Raw genomic sequence first — 25,087 nt, 5'->3', positions numbered from 1 at the left:
CTTGAAGTGCTCCAAAGTCACACACAACCAGTGCAGAAGTTTCCACCATCCCAGCAAGTTCTACTGGATGGTCCTGGAGAAAGAAACCGGTCTCATCCACGCTTGCTCTGAAAATGCAAACCTGCCCCTGGGGCTCTTCATGGAATCTCTGCCTTCCTTCCTCAAGCTCAAAACGGTCAGGATTTTGTTCCATCTTTAAAACCACGAGTACGTTTATGATTTGGCAAGACAGAAGGCCCCTTTTCTGCCAGCAGGACGCTTCTCACTCAGTGTGTTGTGTAAAACATAACACACAGTCACACTGAGTTAGCATGTATTGTCATATAGTGAGCAGTTTTTGAGAATGAGCAAGTTTTATGTTTTATTTAAACTTGACATGCCATATTAATTTTCCCTCTTCTGAGGGCCAGGATGAAGTATTGAGAAGTCACTTTTTCCCCGTTGGTTGTCACTACGTCTTTGAATTCCCAAGTTGTGTGTTCAAAGGGAAATTTAGTACATTTGTTGCTACCGACCCTGGATGATCATGAAACATCTGTTTCCAATTTAAAATTATGAAATAAGAACTGAGGGGAAAAGTCAAATGTTATAAATTTATTTGGGACATCTATTGCCACCTCTTTGGAAGCCTTTGAAAATTCAAGCAGAAATCAATACGCATCCATCTTTTTTTTTACTTTCAATAAATAATATCTTTGAGTATATGCATATTATAGATATATTTATGAGTCATTTAGCAGAGTTTGTAAGGTTTATACTGCATTAATTCCAACACAGCTCTTTCCAGGTTGATAGGGTGCAAATGAGGTAAGAATTAAGGCAAACCTAAAAGGCATGCAAATGTCATACATTTATATTCACTGATAATACAAGCTCTTGTGTGTGGACCATACAGAGGAGTCAAGATCTCCTCGGTGTGTCTGTCTAGTACTATTTTACAGGAGAATGGTGACACAGCTTAAAATTCAGTTACATTACCATGGGGGTCTCAGTGCTACTAACATTATGTAATCAAGGAGACACAAGCATTAGCAAAACATGAACAAGAAATCATAGAACTCTTTGCAGCACATTTCTGCCCAGGCTTTGGAGGAGGAAGGTTTTTTATGAAATGATATTACACATATCACATTGTGGCAGGTTGTCTGTTTTAGAATATATGCTTTTTAAAATTCATTAGCAAATGACATTCTCATGCACACAAGTGTTTCAAACACAAGAAGCAAGTCCATTTATAGGTAGTCCAAGCAATATCTGTGTGTGTGTGTGTGTGTGTGTGTGTTAATAGCTGCAGACTGAATGGAACATTGATACTCTTGTGCAGTCCATAGCATTGACCTCCGCTCATTTCTGAATGTCGCACTGCAGAAGTAGTACAATGGAAGGGTCGCTCTTGGCAGCTTCTTTGAATTCATCCAGTGTAATCTGGTCATCTTTGTTCTTATCCATCTTGCTGAAAATCTTGTCTACTCGTTGCTCGGGCGTGAGGCCATCCTCATTCATTTTCATCATGATCACTGTGCCCACCATTTTGTAGATAGCCTTGGGAAGACAAGAAATAGATCATAAAGTTCACCTCGGATGGGGTAAAGAATTTAAATTTACTTCAAAGGACTCCTTAAACGCTTTTAAATAAGAGAGTGGTGTAATCAAATCGGTGTGAGTCTCATGACTAACGGGATAGAGAAGAATTTCATGACTCCTAATTTTTCGGGCTGGAGGAAGTGAGTGAAAAGAGTTGTGGTGAGACCAAGAATGACGAAAATGATGAGCTCAGTTTGGAAACTTCTGAGTTTGAGGTCAGATGGTAATCAACAAGCTCTACTCCTTGGAGATCTAGGAAAAGATGAAGTGGTCCCAGATGAAATGGACCGTAATCTGATCCTAACTGATAAGGGACTTACAATCTGTCAAGAAAGCAAGCAAGGGGCACCAGTAAAATTAAGCCCTGAAAGAAGTTAGCTAAGAGGGATCTGCGAGTCAGGGACTATCTTCATGAGTGAAAGAACAGAGTAAGATGATTCCATTTTCCATTAAACTGCACACATATAATTCTCAAAATGGAAATGAAAGGTAGAAACGAGTTTCATTCTTAGGAAAGTGCCTTAAAATGCTCATCTACACAAAGACTTGTAGGTAAACATATAGCAGCATTTTCAATAATAGCCCTGAAGTGAAACAGCACAAATACTCAACTGGCAAAGAGATAAATAAAATATGATGCATCTGTACAATTGAATATGATTTTAGCAACAGAAAGGAATGAAATACTGACAGATGCTACAACGTAGATAAATGTCCAAAAAAGTGCCAGATATAAAAGGCCAAACGTATATTGTAAGATTCCATTTATATAAATGTTCAGTGAGACAAATCCATAAAGAAAGTAGAAGGGTAGTTTTCAAAACCTGGGGATACCCATGGGCATAAGGTATCCTATTGGGAGAATAAAAATGTTCTACAATTGGATTATGATGATGGCGAGATAACCTAGACCTTAAAGGGTAAAGAAGATTTGGATGGGCCCAGAGCCCTGAAGGAAAAGGTGAAAAGCCCAGGTGGAAAGCATGGTAGAGGCCGAAGTGGCCAGTGGTGAGTGTTCAAGGGTGAGCAGCCCTGGATGGACAGTGAGGCTGCAGGGGACATGCAAGCAAATGTATGTCAGCTGGATAGCCGGATCTGTGTGCACAGCTGTGCGTGGCATGGAGGAACCTCTCTATAAAGACTTTTGACCAAATGAATGAGCAGCTCCTGAAGTACAGAGATGCTGTAAAGGCTGTATCAGTTACTGATACTTTGGTTCTGAAAAGGTGACTCAGCAAAAAGGAACCTGGAGGCAGGAAGGGGTGCCAGGGTGCAAGTGCAGAGGGCTAGAAGCTGGAGAAAATACTGGAGAAGGAGATAGGGAGCCACATGCAGAGGGAGTAAGAAGAAGGGGCACGGCTGATTAGAAGGAAAGGAGCTGAGAGTCGAGGTGGATATTTCCAAGGGGGACAGAGCCTTGACAGTGAACTGCCATGTACTGAGCATTTCCTACATGACAGGAAGTCTTGTTTAGTCGCTCAGTTGTGTCCAACTCTTTGTGATCCCCTGTACTGTAGCGCACCAGGCTCCTCTGTCCATCGATTTCCCAGGCAAGAATACTGGAGTGGGTTGCCGTTTCCTTCTCCAGCAGATCTTCCCGACCCTGGGACTGAACCTGTGTCTCCTGCCTCGGTGGGCAGATTCTTTACCACCAAGTCACCAGGGAAGCCTGAGAGAAAGTGTGCCAGGTGCTTAATCATTACCACAGTCTTGAAGGGTAGGTTCATTATCATTTTTTTATAAAGACATTGATGGTTTGGTGCTCAATGCCCTATAGCCAACTCCATGCCTGAACCTTACTGGGTCTCCCAGTTTACTTGGGAAGGGAAGTGGGTACTAAAGGTAGAGAAGGGACTAAAGATGCTGGTGCAGGTGGGGTAAGTGGAAGGCAGGGCTCCAGAGGTCAGAGCTGACTGAGCTGGGAAGCGGCCCCAGAGGGAGGAGAGTCAGCATAGCAGAGAGGGCATCTGGGTCACTTGGGTTTTGGCTACTGTTTCTCGCCATCACCCCTTAGCTTTGCTTTGGGGATCTACACCTCTGCTTCCCCCCCACCCCAAATCTCAGCCCTGTGGTCTGGGCAGGGCCTTGCCCCAGCTCCAGGATGAGACACTTGGTCCTGCCTTCCCTCTTTGGGTCACCTTGTCAGCGCAGAGGTGGACACACAAGCTAAGACAGTGAGTGAAGAGGCATGACTCATTCATCAGCGGGTGAGTGCTCAGCAGGCTCCCGCACTGTTCTAGGCTCGAGGGATACAGCAGTGAGAGAGTATGGCCCTCTCTGTACATGTAGCTTGTGTTCTATTGTATCAGATAATTTAGGGCAGTGATAAAATCTATGACCAAAAAAAAAAAAAAATGTTGGTAAGGGATTAGATGGCCCAGGGGTAGGGGGAGGTGAGTTCAGGGAGGAAGGCCTGCCAAGATGTTGAGATGAAGGGGCAACCCTGAGAGGAATGAGGGGACCTGGGGGGCGGTCCTGGGCAGAGGGAGAGGATATCAAGGCCCTGATGTGAGGCTGTGTGTTCCAGGAAAACCAAGGCCCAGGTATCTCACACTCAGTGTGTAAGGAGTGGTGTTGAAGACTGAGGTTGCAGCAGTGGGCAGGGGGTCCTGGGACATTTGCACAGGCAACTGAGGAAGATGCTTGTTTACGTGGAATGATGGGAAACTGGGGACCATGGGCAGCATCTTGTGCCCACCGTGGGGAAGCTGGCTTGAAGAAGAGAGCGGCGTCCAGCAGGGCAGAGCTAAGCCAAGGGCTAGAGAAGCTGGGTCCCTGATACCATCCTTCTCACCCTCTAGGCTTATGTTGGTGGAAGATCTCACAGTGAGAGCATGGCTGGTTGAAATGTGGTTGACAGTCAGAACCCAGCAGCTTGGAGCTGAGACATTATCCAGCGTGGAGGCAGGGGACAGGACAGAGGATTCAAGGCCTGCCAGGGCTCCTGGTGGGGAAGCAGGGGACCTGCCATAGGCCTGTGCCCAGGGAGGCTCTTCCCAAGGTCTGCGTTTCTGCCTGCAGCAGCCCAGGCCCTGAGAACACCCGGGGGCCTCACCTCGATGATCTCCAGCATCTCCACTCGGGTGATCTTGCCGTCCCCGTCCAGGTCGTACATGTTGAAAGCCCAGTTCAGCTTCTGCTCAAAGCTGCCCCTGGAGGTGATGGACAGCGCGCAGATGAACTCTCGGAAATCGATGGTGCCATCCCCGTTCTTGTCGAAGGTGCGGAAGGCGTGCTGGGCAAACTTGGAGGCATCCCCGTATGGGAAGAACTACAGGGCAGAACACACAAGGTCACCTGTCAGGAGGGGAAGAATCGCAGGCCCCGAAGTGAAAGCCCAGTGCCACACGCTGGCCCGGGGCTCTCCCAGCCCTCCCAGGGGGCGAGGGGGTCAGGCTTGCCCATGTGGACCGGGTTTGGCCCAACACTCAAGGCTAAGGACGGGCACAAGGAAGCGGTCTCCCCATGCGTCCTCACTCCCAGGCTCCTCGCTCTTGCCTGAGGGTGAGGCTGGAGACACTGGGCTTTGAGGTTGGTGGGACCTGGATCAGGGCTGCTAGAATTCCTCCTCTGTGGCCTTTCTTGTCATTCTCCCTCGAGGTCTAGGACGGGGCAGCCAGCTGACTTCTCTCCTGCACAGGGCAGTATGACCTGGACTCCCACATTTCTCCGGGTGTCATCATCCAGGCTCACTGCCCGTGGGGCCTGAGCAAGGTGGCCCTGACCTCCCGCCAGTGGCTCCCGGTCCCTAGCCCACCAAGGTCCCCCTGGGTGTTGGGCCAGCATCCAACTCCTTTTTCTAGAAACTTTTCTTTTGCGGGGCATTTAAGACCCACTAAAAATAGAACATGACTGGGCTTATTTCTGAGAGACATAAAGAGGTGTCTTCTCAGAGCCAGCAGGGTGCTGCAGGAGACAGGAGAGGGACGCAGGAGGAGGAGGGGGTGCAGACCCCAAAGTGGGAAGACCACGGAGACCGTGGCCATGGCCCTGGGCTTGGACACACATCTGGGCCTGCCACACACAGCAGGGAGCTCTGATGCCTGACCCTCTGCCCTAGCAAAGCTAAAGGACATCCTCCATATACGTATATAAGTATATGTAGAGCTGATTCTCTTTGCTGTACAGTAGAAACTAACACAACATTGTAAAGCAACTATACTCTGATAAAAATATTAAAAAAAAAAAAGGAAAAGACATTCTCTCCAGGTGGAGCACAGGAAACTAGCAAGCAAACCTCGTCCCATCCCTGAACAAAAACAAACCACGTGCTGTTTTAAACCAGAGAAGGTGCATTCGTGTTTCTGGATGAAGAATTCCACTAAATACAAAGTCCAAAGCAGATTCCTAAGGATGCCATGGCATTCATATTCTGGCGTGGGTGCTGCCACTTGCTAAGTGGGTCAGGCTGGCCACACACAGATGGCTGGCATCATGCCCTCTCTGACTGCATCCTCTTTCTCACTGTACATCCTGACCTGGGACCCGCTAAGCCCTGCTACCCACTGACCCTACACTGCACATTGAATGGTAGGAAATCTTCCTCCAGAAACAAAAGACAAGCATTTCATGTAAGGGGTGAATACAGGAGGCCCAGGGATGAGACAAGCATTCCCGGGGGCAGGGGTGGGGAGATCTGGTTTCAACTTGCAGACGCCAGTATCTGATCAGGTGCTTGCTCTTGTTGTGTAAGAAGCTACCCCTAAACCTGGTGGCATGAAACAGTAACAATCATTTTATTAATCTTGGGAAATAAAAACTTGACCATCTCTTCTTTTCTAATCAAACAACTCATTCTGTAACTATGAGCCTCCTATATTCTGAACTGTTCATTATTTGTAACACTTATAACACCACATGGTGGGGGAGGAGTTGAGGGGTTGTTTTATTTTTTTCTCCTCACAACAACCAATTTTCTGTATCCCAGCTGGGTGTCCTACAGGTCAATTCACTTCTGATCCTAATGGCCTGGAGTTACTGGGGTGTCCTGCAATGCAGGAGACCCCAGTTTGATTCCTGGGTCAGGAAGATCTGCTGGAGAAGGGATAGGCTACCCACTCCAGTATTCTTGGGCTTCCTTGATGGCTCAGCTGGTAAAGAATCTGCCTGCAATGAGGGAGACCTGGGTTCGATCCCTGGGTTGGGAAGATCTCCTGGAGAAGGGATAGGCTATCCACTCCAGTATTCTGGTCTGGAGAATCCCATGGACTGCATAGTCCATGGGGTCGCAAAGAGCCAGACACAACTGAGCAACTTCACTTCACCACTTTGTTATAAAGGATACAATCCAACGGAGGAGATGCATAGAGTAATAAAAGGGATGCATGGAGCTCCCACTACGGGTTGCCCCACTCTCCCAGCCCTTGAATGTTTTCATCAGCCTGGAAGTTCCTGGAACCCCATAGTTAATGGCAGTTTCATTATGCAAGCATGATCGATCAAATCATTGGCCATTGATGATTGAACTCAATCTCCAGACACCCTGTCTCCACTGGAGGTCTGGCTTGGGGCTGGAAGTTCCAGTTCTCTAATCTGCCCCTTGTCTTTCTGGGACCAGCCGCCCCCTCAACAATCCTGCCTCACTCATCTTATTAACATATACTCATCTTATTAACATACACTCATCTTATTAACATACAATAGACACTAAAGAAGGAAACGGCAACCCACTCCAGTATTCTTCCCAGGAAAATCCCATGGACAGAGCAGCCTGGCAGGCTACAGTCCATGGGGCTGCAAAGAGTTGGACATGACTGAACATGCATGTGGACACTGATCACTCCAGAGATTCCAAGAGTCTTAGAAACTTCTGTACCAGGAACCAAGGATTAAGACCAAATATATTTATTTCTTATTCTAAGTATCATATGTGCCCTCTGCCTGGGTGGTCTTCCTCTCTCTCTAAGGGGGTGCTGTTTGCTAATGTGTCGTCTGTGTTCAGGGGTCTTGAGCAGAGCCTGTACCTGAGAAATACAATAACCTAAAAACAGAGCAGACTGAGCCCCTGGTAGATTCCAAGGTCTCCCTGGGGACTTTTATCCATCAGTCTTTCTGCACCCAGTGTCAGGAGTCCACTGGGTATAATTTTTTCCATCCCTGTGGGTTTCTGGTGGTGCAGTGCTTTACCCATTTTACATCTCACAGCATCCTTCTAAGTTAAAGGCCTTCTGATATTTTTATCTGAAAATAGCTGGGCATCTTAGGTCAGTGTATTAAAAATTAATTTAGATCTGGAAGGCCTTCAGAAAAAAAAATCAATGGTAAATTTTGAGCTATAAAAGTTGCATGTGCCTTGCTGAAGGTCTGTTTACTGACTTTTAAAGCCAACATGTTTTCTCTGGAGGAACGGAGTGTGTGATGAAGAGCCCTCAGATATCTGGAGTGGTTGTTTCCTTTAGAAAATTCATCTTATCATTTTCTGAGTACTTCAAGTTTTTTGAATCAGGGGAATGATCCTTCTTTTGATGAAATAATTCAACTCTGGATGGGGCATGACAGAAAAAATGAAGCCACACTCCCTTCAGTTTCTGTAGGAAGAAATCAGGGTCTTGAGCTCATATCTACTTCTCTCGGAGGAAAACACTGCCTGAGAAGTACAAGTATTTGGACAGTATTATTGCTTGAAGGGTATTTTTAAATTCAATGTATTTTGCATCAACTCCTGCATTAAATATTGATGTAGAAATAATTTTTGTGTTATTAATAATCCAAATATTTTAATATAATAAAAAACTTGGAAGTTGAAATTATATATATATATATATAGTTTTATATATTTCACTTGTGTCTTTGTGTGTGCATACTAAGTCACTTCAGTCATGTCCGACTCTTTGCAGCCCACCAGGCTCCTCTGTCCACAGAATTCTCCAGGCAAGAATACTGGAGTGGGTTGCCAAGCCCTCCTCCAGGGGATCCTCACGACCCACGGCTCAAACCGGAGTTTCTTAAGTCTCCTGTATTGCCAGGCAGCTTCTTTACCACTAGTGTTATCTAGGAAGCCCTTAGGTTGCCATAAAAAACTACCAAGGATTGGGTAGCTAGTAAACAACACACATTTATTTCTCATAGTTCTGAAAGCTAGATGTTCAAGATCAAGATGCCAGCATGGTCAGGTACTGGTAAGGGCCCTCCTCTGGGTTGCATTCTGCTGACTGTTTGCTGTGTCCTCACATTCTGGAAGGTGCCAGGACACTCTATGACGTTTCTTTTATAAGAGCACTAATCCTGTTCATGGGGCTTCCTAGGTAGCTCAAATGGTAAAGAATCTGCCTAAAATGTGGGAGACCTGGGTTTGATCCCTGGGTTGGGAAGATCCCCTGGAGAAAGGAATGGCAATCCACTCCAGTACTCTTGCCTGGAGAATTCCATGGACAGAGGAGCCTGGTGGGCTACAGTCCATGGAGTTGCAAAGAATTGGCCACAATTGAGCAACACTTTCACTTTCTTCAATCCTATTCATGAAGGTTCCACCCTCATGACCTAAGCACTTCCCTCCTAATACCATCATTTTGGGTATGAAGTTTCAACATATGAATTTGGGACACACAGAGTCAGCCCATAGCAACTTGTTTAAAAGGAAATAAGTTTTGTTGTAAAAATTTTCAAAAACTATATTAGATAATCTAATATAGCTAACCTTCAATTAATTTCCATTGTCTCTTTTATGCCCATGTATACACACACAGTTCTACTTTTGGTCAAAATATTTAAATCTAGTGTATCTTGTATTTCCATTAAAAGGAAAGTAAAAAAAAAAACAAAAACCAAAAAACACCTCATCTGAGAAACAGATTGTTTAGTTTTGTCTGACTAAACAACATTTAGTCACTGGGTTGTGCCTGACTCTTTGAGACTCCATGGACTGTAGCCCACCAGGCTCCTCTGTCCATGGGATTTCCTAGGGAAGAATACTGGAGTGGGTTGCCATTTCCTCCTCCAGGGGATCTTCCCAAACCAGGGATTGAATCTACATCTGCATCTCCTACATTGGGAGGCAGATTCTTTACCACTGAGCCACCTGGGAAGCCAGGGAAGCAGCTGCAAATGGCCAGTTAATAACGCCTGCTTGATGGGAATCCAGGCTCCCAGCCAGGAATTCTTCTGACCCCAGAAGCCGTGTGGTGTGCTTCCCGGAGGCATCCTTTGGGGTTTGGCATCAGTGGGGCAGCCTGTCCTCCTGAGGATACCCAGGAGAAGGCTCCTTTGTGAAGAGCAGGGTTTGGGGTGGAGCAGGGTCTGCTCCAGGTTCGGGCCAGCAGAGCCCTAGGCTTAATTCTGGGGGCGTCTGAGCTGGCCAGTGCCCCAGGCTCCTTGGGCTAGGGGTGAGGCTGCCCCGGAGGCAGTCTTCTCTACAGCCCTCTTTTGTCCTTGCCCCTGTGGAGCCCACAGCCCTTTGGTTCCAACACCTGGGGACTCAGAGCTAGTAACGGAAGGTGGGACCACTAAGTAGCCCCTCTGTCCCTGGGTTCTCTGGGACCCCCAGCTGTGGAGGGCTGAGTGTACTAGGCCATTTTATACAAGGAATCTGAGCATCTATAGATTTTGGTATTTGAGCCCTAGAACCAATTCCCATGGATGCTGAGGGACCAACTACTGTAACTACTGTATAACAAACAAGGTAGAAGGTTAGGGGAAAAAAATGTATCTGCCTGATCTGCCTGGAACAGTCTGATCATAAACTCTGCATTGTACTCTGAACACTCTGCCATCACAAACTCCTGTGGACAAGCTTGAAATGTCAAGGCCTTTGCTCATGGTGCCTGGCTGGCTATGATAGAGGCAGGATTTGAATGCATATCTGTTGGGTCATTTCTGCTACATCTTTCTGTTTCTCTTAATCAGGTATTGTGTGTGTGTGCTCAGTCTCTCAGTTGTGTTCAGGTCTTTGTGATCTCATGGACAGTAGCTCGCCAGGCTCCTGTGTCCATGGGATTTCCCAGCCAAGAATACTGGAGTGGGTTGCCATTTCCTTCTCCAGGTAATCTTCCCAACCCAGGGATGGACCCCACATCTCTTGCATCTCCTTCATTGGCAGGTGGATTCTTTACCACTGAGCCACCTGGGAAGCCCTAACCAAGTATTAGCTGAAGAAATAAAGTTAAATCCACATCTGATGAAAAAAACGAATTTGTTGCATTATATAATTCTTAGCTTTCATCCTGCTAATACTGTGTATTTATCACCATCTCCTGGCAGGAAGTATGTACTACATGAAAATCACTACAATGCTCCTGAGGGATATTTTTTATGATTCATTCATTCTTTAATGCAACAAATATTTACTGAGCAGTTACTACATGTCAAGCACTGTGTTGGGTGGTGGCCAAAGTAGAAAAAATATATATTTATAATCATGGGAGACCTAGACACTAATCATACAACTGCTGCTGCTGCTGCTAAGTTGCTTCAGTCGTGTCCGACTCTGTGCGACCCCAGAGATGGCAGCCCACCAGGCTCTGCCGTCCCTGGGATTCTCCAGGCAAGAACAATGGAGTGGGTTGTCATTGCCTTCTCCATTGTGTGAAAGTGAAAAGTGAAAGTGAAGTCGCTCAGTCGCGTCGGACTCTTTGCGACTCCATGGACTGCAGCCTACCGGGCTCCTCCATCCATGGGATTTTCTAGGCAAGAGTACTGGAGTGGCTTGCCATTGCCTTCTCCGAATCACACAACTACATAAGTATAAAATTGCACTATGATATGGTAACTCAGTTGGTAAAGAATCCACCTGCAACGCAGGAGACCCCGGTTCAATTCCTGGGTTGGGAAGATCCCCTGGAGAAGGAATAGGCTGTCCACTCCAATATTCTTGGGCTTCCCTAGTGGCTCAGCTGGTAAAGAATCCACCTGCAATGAGGGAGACCTGGGTTTGAAAGATCCCCTAGAGGAGGGCATGGCAACCCACTCCAGTATTCTTGCCTGGAGAATCCCATGGACAGAGGAGCCTGGCGGGCTGCAGTCCATGGAGTCACAAAGAGTTGGACACGATTGAGCAACTAAGCACAAGTGCATAGAGCCACAAGCGAAAGTTATGGGAATGATCTTATGAGTTTGAAACTTAATGAAAATTTAGTGTGCAGCTCCCTTCCCCCACCCTAATATGCAGGTGGTGACAACTCACTGCTCTTCATCATAGCTGAAGAAAGGTCTCAGAGTCCAAAACTTTGGGGATTACACAAATCTAGACTGTATCCCACTGTACTCCACATCCTTATTCAGAACTAACCAATGTGCAGAATAGGAACAAAACCAGGAAATGCTCGAGGACTCTGCCTCCCCCAGGGGGACAAAGGGAGACTTGGCACAAATTAATCAGCTTACTCCAAAGCCACAGCAGAGGTTTTTCTTACAGAGAGTGGGCTGATGTCCCACATTTCCATCTTTTCAATAATCTATGCAGTTGTGAATATTAAATGGGCTGTCTCCTTAAAAGACGGTGAGTGAACCCCAGATACCTCATACTGAATATGCCAATGTTCCCCCAACCCCCCACTACCCCCAGTGCAACACAGGTGGCTGCATCAGAAAAAAAAAAAACCCAAAAAAACCAAAACAAAAACAAATGACATCGAAACACAGTGCTTCCATTCCCCGCTCCAGCCCTGGCTGCTGTCCCTGTGTCTAGCTCATCCTTCTAGAAGTTGTACTGAGTTCCGAGAAAACATCGTAACATTTCCCATGAGAATCCTCCCTTCTCTCTCGGAGTCACTGGGGGCCTGCCTCAATTTGATGGAGGATTCCGGGTCCCCTAGAAGCTCTCCGTCCAACCTTCAGGCGGGGGAAGTTTTCACAAGCAAAGCCTTGACCCACCGTGACAGCTGACCACAGACCTGCTGTATCGGGGGGCGTGGCCACAGGACGCTGAGGAGGGCAGTCTCTCTCCAGCTCTGGGCTGCTGCTGGGCAGCCCTCAGACCTCAGAGTAGATATCTGCCCATTAATCTGCCTGAAATAGCGCTCACAATGGGATCAAAGAACAGAAGAGTATTCTTGGACCACTCTGCGGCTCACTGTCATGGAGAGGCCTGCCATCCAGTCTCTCACCAGACACAGTCCCTTTGGAAAAGTCCTCGCTCAGGTCAGTTCTGTTTTCCTTTGTTCTCAAATGTCAGAAGCCTATATTGTCTGGCTTATGAACCCACCAACAGAATCCCCTCCCCAAGGATGGAGTAGTACTCAGTTCAGTTCAGTTCAGTCACTCAGTCATGTCCAACTCTTTGTGACCCCATGAATCGCAGCATGCCAGGCCTCCCTGTCCATCACCAACTCCCGGAGTTCACTCAGACTCACGTCCATTGAGTCGGTGATGCCATCCAGCCATCTCATCCTCTGTCATCCCCTTCTCCTCCTGCCCCCAATCCCTCCCAGCATCAGAGTCTTTTCCAATGAGTCAACTCTTCGCATGAGGTGGCCAAAGTACTGGAGTTTGAGCTTTAGCATCAGTCCTTCCAAAGAAATCCCAGGGCTGATCTTCTTCAGAATGGACTGGTTGGATCTCCTTGCAGTCCAAGGGACATTCAGGAGTCTTCTCCAACACCACAGTTCAAAAGCATCAATTCTTCGGCGCTCAGCCTTCTTCACAGTCCAACTCTCACATCCATACATGACCACAGGAAAAACCATAGCCTTGACTATAGACTAAAGTAGTACTAGGGAAGAACAAATCTGACTTCATATTGGATCTATTTTTTTAACTTTAACCTTTATATTCTATTGCTTTTGCTACAAGCTCATCACTGAAGGAATGTTGTTAGTTGCTGAGTCATGTCCCACTCTTCGTGATTCCATGGACTGCAGCCTGCCAGTCTCCTCTGTCTGAGGGATTTCCTAAGCAAGAATACTGGAGTGGATTGCCATTTCCTTCTCCAGGGGATCCTCCCAACCCAAGAATTGAATCTGGATCTGCATCTCCTGCATTGGCAGGCAGATTTTTTTTTTAACCATTGAGCCACCTTAAAGTATACATAATGTCCCACCTCCAGGAACCCTGCCTCCCATGCCTGAGAGTTAAGCTAAAACACTTTCCTTTAAGCTACAAGAAACATCCTGACCAGGACCACCTGTGAATGGATGCAGGAAAGAAGAAATTAACACATCCTCCCTGGAGTCTGGCTGGAACCAGGAAATATTTGCAACAACTTATCGCCTTTTTTTACTTTACCTTCTCACCTCCCCCTCTTTGTTCTATAAAATAAGCTAACATCCCAACTGGGCAAGATGGTTCTTAGGGACTCGAGTTCACCATCTTCTGGGTCTGCTGCTCTCCAAATAAAGTCACTATTCCTTGTCTCAACAACTTCTCTTGATTTATTGGCCGGTTGTGTGATGAGTGGTATAACAGAGTCTTATCTATTGCACCCCTGAAATATAGCAATTCTGCTTCCAAGATCATCTCCCCTCATCTCTGCGGAATTAGCCAGAAGCCTCTCCTGGATGACCTGGCTCAGAAATTAACCTCTCCAGGTCCTGCCAGTAGAGCAGTGGTCTACTGGCCACATGAAAGTCTATCGGGGAGCGAGGTCCTAGGCAGTTCCTTCTCTTGTGCTGCCTCGGCTGGTCTTTCAACACATTTAGGACTAGAAGGTCATCACTCTGCATTAAGTAACTGGCTCAAGGTTGTATCATTGGAAAAGACCCTGCTGCTGGGAAAGATTGAGGGCAAGAGGAGAAGGGGGTGACAAAGGATGAGATGGTTGGATGGCATCACTGACTCAATAGACAAGAGTTTGAGCAAACTCAGGGAGATGGGGAAGGACAGGGAAGCCTGGCATGCTGCCGTTCACGGGGTTGCAAAGAGTCAGACGTGACTTAGCAACTGAACAACAACAATAAGGCTGTATCTCTAAGGAGGGTGAGGGCACTGGGATCAAACCCAGCTTGCTCAGTGGACGCTGCCTCTCCTGCGCTTGCTGAGTCTGCCTGGCCTTCTGCACTGAAATGGAGCTGCAACCCGCCTCCTCCACCAGGTTCTGGAAAGGATCTGCCCATCTGGCCCGTGGTTCTGCTTCTTCCTCCCCACGCACTCCTGCCTTGCACTGTGCTCACAGGAGCCTCAATCCTTGTCATCAAGGCTGGTCCAGGCCAGAGCAGACTCACAGGGAGTGGGTACCCACTGTTAGGGACAAAGGGGGGAAAACACCTGTCCTTCACAGGGGACACCCCCTCCTCTCCAGGCAGTAGGAAGGGCTGGGCCCTGGGCAGGTCGGCGGGGACCATAGCCCCTGGCTCCGGGGCATGTACTGCTGCAGAGGGAGAGAGGATAACCAAGGATGGCAGTCAGCCTCCTGGACCTCACTGTGGCCCAGCTCAGAGCAGATACTCCATCTTGCCCCCAGGGCTGCAGTGGGGTGGGGTCCTTGAGACAAAGCAGGACCCACCCCAGGCTCATGAGAAGCAGAGGTGAGATGCGAGCTCAGTTCTATCTTATTCTGGGATGTTGACAAAGTCATCTGAGCCTCAGTTTCCTCTTCCACAAAATAGGGCAATAATAATCAATACCTATGATGTAGAAGTGCTGTGAGACGTACTGGGGACAGAACATGTGTAAACTGTCTGAGACTGTGAGGAGCTGGGCCTGGGCCCTTCCATGTTCCCCTCAAAGCTGCCCCAAAGCATCCATCTCCTGATGTTTGCAGATGGCAGCTGGGCGAGCAGCTGGTTAGCGGTGGGCTCTCTCACACACATGCCCCGGGCTGCTGGCCAAACTGGTGTCCTTGAGGATTCACTTGGTATTTGGTTTTGGCTTTAGGCTCATCACACCCACAAACCATCACACGTCCAGAGGGAACTTTTCACACCCAAGTTTTCTCCTGTTCACTTCCCATAACCATCAATAGCATCTAACTGTTTTCAGGACAAGGAACAAAATAACCCCCAAGCCTCTATGTCGTTTTCAGTCCACTCCTCTGCCCTCTGGGATTCTTTCACTACCTGCTACCTGGGACTTACTGAGCTCTCAGCCACAGCTATGCAGCCTTTGCCATGTTTTTCTCTTTGCCTGAAATGCTCCTTTTCTGCTCCAACCCAGGTAATGCCTGTGTTCTTCTTCAGACCTTGAAGTCTTCTCCAAGGCAACGTCAGAAGCTCCCATTATACACACGCACATCACTGAGTCCCACCCTCGGTTACATTTATCATCACAGTGAAGAAATGTTCGTGGCCTTGCTTGATTAAGGCCTGTCTTCCTTAGCATTTGTTGTGGTTGTTTAGCAGCCAAGTCGTGTCCCACTCTCTTGTGACCCCATGCACTGCAGTCCACCAGACTCCTCTGTCCATGGGATTTCCCAGGCAAGAATACTGGAGAGGGTTGCCATTTCCTTCTCCAGGGGATCTTGCTGACCCAGAAACTGAACCTGTGTCTCCTGCACTGACAGGCGGATTCTTTACCCCTGAACCACCAGGGAAGCCCCTCCCCTAGTAGACCATAAGCTAAATGGAGGCAAGGAGTGGCCTGTTTTCGCCCACCACTGTGATCCCTGGCATCTAGTACAGGGCCAGGCACACAGGAGGTGTCAGATGAACATATGACTCAGCACAGCAGGTCTTTTTTGAGCCTGAGGATACAGCAGCAAATCCACCCAATGACCAGGGAAGGCCTGAAATGTGTTCCGAAGGGTGTCTTAAGTCAGCTCTGCTAAAGAAGGCTCCCACCTGGCCTTAAATCGTGTCATCCCCGTTACTGCTTCAGCCGATGATTCATGAGGATTGAATCATCATCAGAGCAGTATGTGCACTTGGTCATGTGCAGGGGAAAAGGAGAGAGATATTTCCCCTTAATCAGAAATGGTGGATCCCCAAACTGTTCTCTGCCAAGATGTTCATTCAACAGATACTCCTAAAAGCCAGGGGTGGTGCCAGGCTTCATGCTGAGCTCTGTGTGGGAGGGAAGGAGGGTGAGGGGCAGCGAAGAAGAAAAAGAGTAAAATATAAGACCCGTCCCTGCCCTCAAGCAGACATAACCAATCATATGTAGATGCAGCCCAAAGTGTGAGCTGCCCTCCACATTTGGGCTCTCTGGAAAGAGATTAAAGATACAGCCCCTCTACCCTGCCCCCCATGGGGGGCACCCAGATCCTGAGGTCACTTTTCAGAGCTGCCTCTCCACTTGTCCTCTAGGTGACAATATCCATTTTTTACAGTATGGGTTCCTCAGGAGTCCAGGTTTTATTAAGAGACAACCACTATTAGCTCATGGTTCTTGAGCTGCATCTATTTGAGAAGAAAATTAGTCCTGAATTAAATTCCTAGAGAAGGGGTTTTGCCCCTTGGGTCACGGAAGCAATTTTCATTTATGTCCTTGACCAGGTCCCTCCACAGGCATATCACCCCAAGAAGGTCATGAGGCCCAGGGGAAGTTCTCTGACCTTCTTATAGAAAACCAGACACAGGCAGCGGAAATCCTGCCTAATGTTCCGGTCTCCCTCATTTGAGAATTCACACCATGGGTAAAGCCAGAATCGCCTCTTCGTTAAAGGAAATACGATGCTTTGCTCTTAATTGCATCTTCACTGGTTTTAGATTAGGATCTGTTATCCTGCAGATGCTTGATAAATGCTTTATAAATGCTTAGCGTGGATAAAGGAAGCAACTCGCTGCAGAGGAGCCGATGCTGGGTTGTGGCAGGGTATCTAGTTGGAACTGAACTCAAGCCACTTGGGATATAAAATGACAGCATATATCAGGTAAGCTTCAAAATTTCTTTCAGCGATCACATTTTATTTATTTTTTTCTGATTCTAGAAGTGAAATCTTTAAAAAAGGAGAAAAGAAAATGATTTTGGCAAATGGGTGACACTTTCATGAATTTGGATTTGTTACTTTACTGCCCCTTTGTCTGGCTGTTGTCTAGTTGCTAAGTCGTGTCTGACTCTTTGTGACCTCGTGGACTGCAGCACGCCAGACCTCCCTGTCCTTCACCATCTCCCAGAGTTGGCTCAAACTCATGTCCACTAAGTCAGTGATGCCAACCAATGATCTCAATCCCTGTCACCATTCCTCCTCCTGCCATTAGTCTTTCCCAGCATCAGGGTCTTTTCCAGGGAGTGTGGCCCCTTTTGTTGGTATAGCCTAATTACAGGATCAGACTTTGAAGGGTGAACATATCTATTGTTGTTGTTTTATTCACTAAGTCGTGTCTCACTTTTGGTGACCCAATGCACTGTAGGCCTCCAGGCTCCTCTGTTCATAGGATTTCCTAGGCAAGAATACTGGAGTGGATTGCCATTTCCTTCTCCAGGAGATCTTCCCAATCCAGGGATCAAACGTGGGTCTCCAGTGTTGGCAGGCAGATTCTCTACCACTGAGCCACCTGAGATGCCCACTCACTGGTTACTCAGACTTTAAACTCTCTCTCTCAAAAAATAAATAAAATAAAATAAAAATAAACTCTCTTTACTTCTGCCCAAATACCCAATTCACATTACAAATTGGTTCAATGACATCTTGATTTGGGACAAGGGGTTTCCTCCAGTACTTCTCTTGTTGACTAATGTTGAACCACCAGGATAAAGCAGTCTACTGTTAGCATTTATTACAAAATAGGGGGTCAACAATAGTAAATTACACAACAGTCAATTGTCATGTTTCCATTTAAGTCAGTCTACTATATTAGAAAGAAGACAATTTTGTCAATTTAAAAAGAAACCCATCTTTGAAACTGAGGAAGGGTTGAGGCTCTTTGAAGATGCTCAGTGAAAAGCTGGTCGTGTGGGGGAAAACTGGAAAAGGATTCCTCATCTCACAGTCTCTTCAATTATTCCAACTGAAGTGGGTAGAGCAGCAGATTTTGCAGTGGGTCTGAAACTGCTTATTTATTTCACCTCCTGAACTCCTCCTAGAATAAAGTAGTCTCTTCAAGATCGATGACCATTTCACCCTAGGCCCAACTCATTTCACAGTGTCATGGTGACCATGACGAGAATGCTCAGCCTGGCTGCATCTCAATTAAAACCTTCTATTAATATAATGTCACAGGCCACCAAGGCTGCAACTCTGAAGAGAGAGCTGTACAGCACAGCTGGCGACAGGGACCGCAATGATTGTCTGAGATGGGGAGTTCTGTCTGTAGCAGTTGAACTCATTTGTAAGAAATGAACATATACAGGGCCACCACCTCAGTAGCTGTGTCCTCCCTTTCCTGGAAAGAGAAGTCTCCCTCCCAACTCTAAAATGTCCCCCTAGATTTTTTACCGTCCATCATTGCTGACATATCCATAACTTTTACCTAAATTGTTCCAGCGAAAGTGAAAGCGTTAGCTGCTCAGTCGTGTCTGACTCTTTTTCGACCCCATGGACTGTAGCCCGCCAGGATTCTCTGTCCATGGGATTCTCCAGGCAAGAATACTGGAGTGCATTGCCATTCCCTTTTCCAGGAGACCTTCCTGACCCAGGGACTGAACCCAGTTTTTCCTGCATTGCAGGCAGGTTCTTTACCATCTGAACCACCAGGGGAGCCACAAATTGCTCCAGATGTAATGCCATCTCTGCCACCTGAGGTATAAGAAAAAGGTCTGACTGCAGACCAAGAAATGAACAAGAGACACAGATCCCATGGAGGAGGAAGGGTGGTATGCCGTGGTGGTGGGATCAGATGGGCCTGGGATTGAGTATCAGTTCTGCAGTTTCTCAAATGTGGGACCTTTGGCAAAGTGTTTTTAAAGCTTTTTCAAAGTCTTTGTTTATATGAAAACTGGGCAGGGGAAGAATTGGCTGCTGGGCTGGGATCTTTGGGATTTAAGGAGGAGGACACTAGAATCGAATAAATGGAACGATTAGTCAATAATCGTCTACTAACTGGACATGGAACAACAGACTGGTTCCAAATAGGAAAAGGAGTACATCAAGGCTGTATATTGTCACCCTGCTTATTTAACGTCTATGCAGAGTACATCATGAGAAACGCTGGGCTGGAAGAAGCACAAGCTGGAATCAAGATTGCCAGGAGAAATATCAATAACCTCAGATATGCAGATGACACCACCCTTATGGCAGAAAAGTGAAGAAGAACTAAAGAGCCTCTTGAGGAAAGTGAAAGAGGAGAGTGAAAAGGTTGGCTTAAAGCTCAACATTCAGAAAACGAAGATCATGGCATCTGATCCCATCACTTCATGGGAAATAGATGGGGAAACAATGGAAACAGCGTCAGACTTTATTTTTGGGGGCTCCAAAATCACTGCAGATGGTGACTGCAGCCATGAAATTAAAAGATGCTTACTCCTTGAAAGGAAAGTTATGACCAACATAGATAGCATATTCAAAAGCAGAGACATTACTTTGCCAAAAAAGGTTCGTCTAGTCAAGGCTATGGTTTTTCCAGTAGTCATGTATGGATGTGAGAGTTGGACTGTGAAGAAGGCTGAGTCCCAAAGAATTGATGCTTTTGAACTGTGGTGTTGGAGAAGACTCTTGAGAGTCCCTTGGACTGCAAGGAGATCCAACCAGTCCATTCTGAAGGAGATCAGCCCTGGGATTTCTTTGGAAGGACTGATGCTAAAGCTCAAACTCCAGTACTTTGGCCACCTCATGCGAAGAGTTGACTCATTGGAAAAGACTCTGATGCTGGGAGGGATTGGGGGCAGGAGGAGAAGGGGACAACAGAGGATGAGATGGCTGGATGGCATCACTGACTCCATGGACGTGAGTCTGAGTGAACTCCGGGAGTTGGTGATGGACAGGGAGGCCTGGCGTGCTGTGATTCATGGGGTCGCAAAGAGTCGGACACGACTGAGCGACTGAACTGAACTGAAATGAAGTGCACCCATGATGTGCCAGGTGCTAGTCTAACTGCCAAAAGGGATGCAGAAAAGCATAAACTGTGGCCAGATTTTGAGTTGAGGCAAATAATTCTTGCAACAGGAGAAATTCTAAAAAGTGTAGGCTCTCCCTTGCCCCCTAGGGCAGCAATATATCCCACCTTCCCAACCCAGCCCCGGAACGGAAGAATGAAAAAACCAGAACAGACCATAGCAGTAGATTTCCACTGCTACAGAAAAACCCCAGATCCCTATTTCCAGATCTTGCTGGACTGCTGATTCCAGGAGGGGTTCCTTTTTACCACAACCCAGAGTCCAGAACCTGCTGTGGGAAGAAGGCTTTATTTGAGAAGGGCCAAAACAGGAACTGGGCTTGGTGGCTCAGTTGGTAAAAAATCTGTTTGCAATGCAGGAGATCCAGGTTCGATCCCTGGGTTAGGAAGATCCCCTGGAGAAGGGAATGGCAACCCACTCCAGTATTCTTGCCTGGAGAACTCCATGGACAGAGGAGCCTGGTGGGCTATTGTCCATGAGATCGAAAAGTGTGGGACACGACTGAGCCACTAACACACACAAAAGAGGCACCAAGAGTCAGGACTCAAGATTACAAAGAGCAGGAACATGAAACCCACACAGAGGAGCAGCCAAGCCAGGGTGTCAGACCTGCACGGCTTCTCATGCTGCTGCAGAGCCAGCTCTTGGACCGAGTTCCCTGGGATGGAACCTGCCTCTGCAGCTTCTCCTCCCAAACCCAGACTCCTTGATCCTCCTCTCCATGGGGAGTAACCCCAGCAAAGGCCATCTGATTCTTGACTCGGTTGTCTAGAAGGATCTATTTAGAGATTAGATCTCAGGGTGCAGGGGAAATCTCTGAAGAGTCTGCCAGTAGGGGGCCATGATAGAATCCTCCCACCCTGATGAGGCCAAAGGGCAGGAGCCACTGGGGTTCTGGGGTGCCAGACAGCAGAGGTTTGACTCTCTAACTATCTCCTGCAGGGTGTGAGCCTATCGCAGACAAGGGACGGAGTCCAAGTTCTGAAGGTGACACTTACTGATGTTGGGGAAGGGTCTGAGCAATTGGGCCTGTTTCCTCTCGTGTAGAATGAGGGGGTTGATTCTCCATCAGCCCGAGAGGGTCTATCAACCCCTGTAATTCTAAATCTGCATAATCGACAACATTATACTTGACAAAAGATGCTGATTTAATTAACAACACTTTTATAGCACTTCCTACGTGCCAGGAGTGTTTCAGCACACTGCCAGTGTTTCCCCATGGAATCCTCTAACAACCCTCTGACAGAGGTACCACTCCCAACCCATTACAGACACGAGTCAGCAGAGGCAAAGGGGGTATTATGTTACTTTGCCCAAGATCACACACCTAGTTATTGGCAGAATTGAACTCGTTTCACTCTAAAGGCTACACTTTTACCAAGCTACGTGCCTCTGATCTAACACGTAGGAACACAGACACCAGAAAGGTCAAAAATCCCAATTCTGCCTCTCACTCTCACCACGTTCCAACAGTAGAATCTGAGTCCATTCTAGTCTGATAGAGAAGCAGAGAAGCCTGGCGGGTGAGGTAGCAGACATTCTGAAGCTCCAGATGGGCTCTGTAGCTCAGAGATTGCATAGGATCGTGGGCTTTGGCCAGAGCCAAGGCTTCTTGACTTAACTGCTCAGCATCGCTGGTGGGGGGTTAGGGGGGTGGAGGTGTTGGGGGTAGAGCCCTCAGGGGGTATGGGGGTGGGGGGGGGTGGGGAGGGCGGGGAGGGTGCAGCAATGGTGATGTGAGATGGCACCGGCACCTGTGAATGAGCTGCTTCAGCTGCATCAGTCTGCCTGGGTGATACTGTCTGGGGGTTGGGGGAAGGCTGGAGGGGGCACTGAGCTGGAGTTAAAGACACTGAGCCATTCAGCCTTAAAGAGCCAGAAGCTACCTCCTCTGGCCCGAGGTGCTTAGGCATTAGATGAGGTGGGGTTCAGACTCCAGACAGGGAAGTTCTTCTCTCACATTTCCATATTTATCTCTCAGCAGGGAAAGCAGACAGCAGACTTACCAAGGCTCCAGGCTCCTCCCTCTCCCTGCCTACCCCCAGGCTCACGAATAAAGATGCAGAACCTCCCAAGGAGAGCCTTGCAGGCCTTCCCCTAGGGGAGGGGAGGGGAGTCCACACGGGGCAGGAGGCATTGAAAAACATCCACCAGCAGCCTTAGGAGGGGGCATGGGAATGGGGGCCGGGGGCCAGGCGGAGGGTCTACAGATGATTGTGGAGGGCCAGAATCATTTCTGCTCTCAGCACCTCAACTTCTCTGCTTATAAATGGGGTTGTTGAGTTGCTCGGCCCTGTCCACCAGCTCTTTGTAGCTCTGTGCACTGCAGTCCACCAGACTCCTCTATCCATGGAATTCTACAATCTGGAATACTTGAGCTGGTTGCCATTTTCTTCTCTAGGGGAACTTCTTGACTCAGGGATCAAACCCATGTCTCCTGCATTGGCAGGCAGATTTTTTTTACCACTTAGTCACCAGGGAAGACCTAGAATGTGTTTTAATTACCTAGATTCTAGAAATATAGGCTACTGCTTTAAATGAACTTTGTGATGATGTATATGTTATACAGAAGCATCCACTTGGTCAGGGAAGTAGGGGTGTGTGTGTTAACAAGGAAAGTTGTGCTCTCTCAAGCCCAGTCATTGGTTTTCCTTCCCACTCTCGGACACGGCAGGCTTCTCCGCCAGCTGCTCTGGGCCTCTTGCTGATGGGTGGCGCTTTATTCCAGATCCAGTGTCTGATGCCTTCTCACCTTGGTCACATCTCCCATTTCCTCAAAACTCTGGCTGGTATTTCCCCATTCTGGGTGCATGCACAAGGAGTGCCATGGTGCAAAGCCACTGAATTTGTAGAGTGTTTTAAGCTGTCACTCTGGGGAGGCACTGTCTCCAGCAACAAATCCTGACCCTCCGAGAGAGAGACCAGTGTTTGTTTTTCTTCTCAGAGAAGTAACAGGGGAGACAGCACAGCTGTCAGTGTCCCTCAGAGTGACGCTCTGAAGCCACAGTGACCACATCAAACCCCAGTCCACCTCTGAAGTGGCTGTGTGACCTTGAGGAGGGCACTTTGTTCTGAGCCTCAGTTTCAGGTGTGAAGAGAACAATCCCAGGAGTGGCTAATGCACTAGCTTATGTAAAGCATTTTGGACTGTGTCAGGTACATGGAAGACACTAAAGAACATAAATAAATAAAGCATAGCTTACACCTCTTCCTCCTGCCCTCAAGATCATGCATGCCTGTGTTTCAGACTCTACATTACAGTTTGTGCCATCTCTAACCACAAACCATTTTTATCCCAGAGAAATGTAGTTGATCACAGGTTGATCCACCTCTGTGAGCTGGACTTCAGGTTAGGTCCTTTTCCCTGTGAAGAGCTGACTCATTGGAAAAGACCCTGATGTTGGGAAAGATTGAGAGCAGGGGTGACCAAAGATGAGATGGTTGGATGGTATCACCGACTCAATGGACGTGAGTGTGAGCAAGCTAGGAGACAGCGAAGGACAGGGAAGCCTGGTGTGCTGCAGTCCATGGGGTCACAAAGAGCCAGACACCACTGAATGACTGGACAATAACCTGCTTTAACTTAATTCTCATAACAGTCCTATGAGGTAGTGCCCACAGATGAGAAATCTGAGGCACAGAGAGGTTAAGTAATTTTCTTAAGATCACACAGGAAATGGCAGAGTGGAGGTATGAACCTGGGAAAGTTACCTGCAGAGCCCAGGGGCCCTTTTTCCCCCACTGCTATACCAGAGGCAGGACTCTCAGGGGAGAGAATTTTGACTTTAAGCACCAAAGGCAAGAGCTTTCCAGGTGGTGCAATGGTAAAGAACCCATCAGCCAATGCAGGAGATGCAGGTTCAATCCCTGGGTAGGGAAGATACTTTGCAGGAAGAAATGGCATCCCACTCCAGTATTCTTGCTTGGAAAATTCCATGGACAGAGGAGCCATGGAATGGAGTCCATGGTGTCATAAGAGTTGGACATGACCAAGCAGTCACTCAGGCACCAAAGGCAAGAACCACAAACCAGTGTGGAGGACGAATGACCTGAACCCAGGTCATCCTGCCAAGGCAAATCCCATCAGCATGTATTTATGAATTTGTGCATTTTGCCTGCCACCTGTTATCAGCACCCGGGCCGTCTCCCCACTGCCCACGGCTTTCTGTCGGGATTCTGTTTTCTGGACCGTCATTCCGGCAGGCCCCTGAGAGCCGCGGCTCAGCACCCATGGCTCAGTTGTCCTGCCTCTGCTGTCCTCCTGGCCTCCTCACAGCCTTGTCCTCAGCTCGAGTCCCTCCCAGGGACCCTCCTTCTCCCATGGGGCACCTGCGGTTACAGCAGCTAGAGAACCATTTAATTCCCAGTTCGGCCCAAGGGTGTGTTGCTAAGCAGCTAGTGCACACTGAGATGTGTGGAAGGAACCCTCATGGTGACAAAAAACAAACCCTGATGTGCCCAGAGCCATAGGCATGAGTGTGTGTGTGTGTGTTTGTGTTCGTGTGTGTGTGTTTAAAGGAGCTGGGGGTGGGTAGCAGTGAGCTTCCCACGCACTCAGGTCCAGCTGGCAGCCAGCACTGGCTTTGGGACCAGTTCCCTGCAGCACGACTGCAACAGAGCATGGGTGCGGCAGGAACGCAGGGGGCTGGGGTGGGGGGTGGGCAGGAGGGGAGGGGGTGGGGGTGGGGCAGGTGCACAAAATGAC

At 47.9% G+C, this 25,087-nt stretch overlaps 1 protein-coding gene across 4 annotated transcripts in view; it reads right to left on the bottom strand.

The window, feature by feature from the left end:
• Positions 1–568: 568 nt before the first annotated feature.
• Positions 569–25,087, bottom strand: part of VSNL1 (visinin-like 1) — a 121,425-nt gene continuing 96,906 nt past the window's right edge. For all 4 annotated transcript variants that reach the window (XM_010840503.1, XM_010840505.1, XM_010840504.1 and 1 more), the window contains exons 3-4: positions 4,640–4,855; positions 569–1,542 (exon numbers count right to left, since the gene is read on the bottom strand). In XM_010840503.1, the coding sequence (XP_010838805.1) occupies positions 1,345–1,542; positions 4,640–4,855 (414 nt within the window). In that variant the 3' untranslated portion in view covers positions 569–1,344. The remainder of the gene's footprint in view (positions 1,543–4,639; positions 4,856–25,087) is intronic.

The sequence above is a fragment of the Bison bison genome, unplaced genomic scaffold, assembly GCF_000754665.1.
Source record: "Bison bison bison isolate TAMUID 2011002044 unplaced genomic scaffold, Bison_UMD1.0 scf7180017864145, whole genome shotgun sequence".
Lineage (NCBI taxonomy): Eukaryota > Metazoa > Chordata > Mammalia > Artiodactyla > Bovidae > Bison > Bison bison.
Note: the sequence above shows the minus strand (reverse complement) of the source record. Positions and strands in the feature narration are given on the sequence as shown.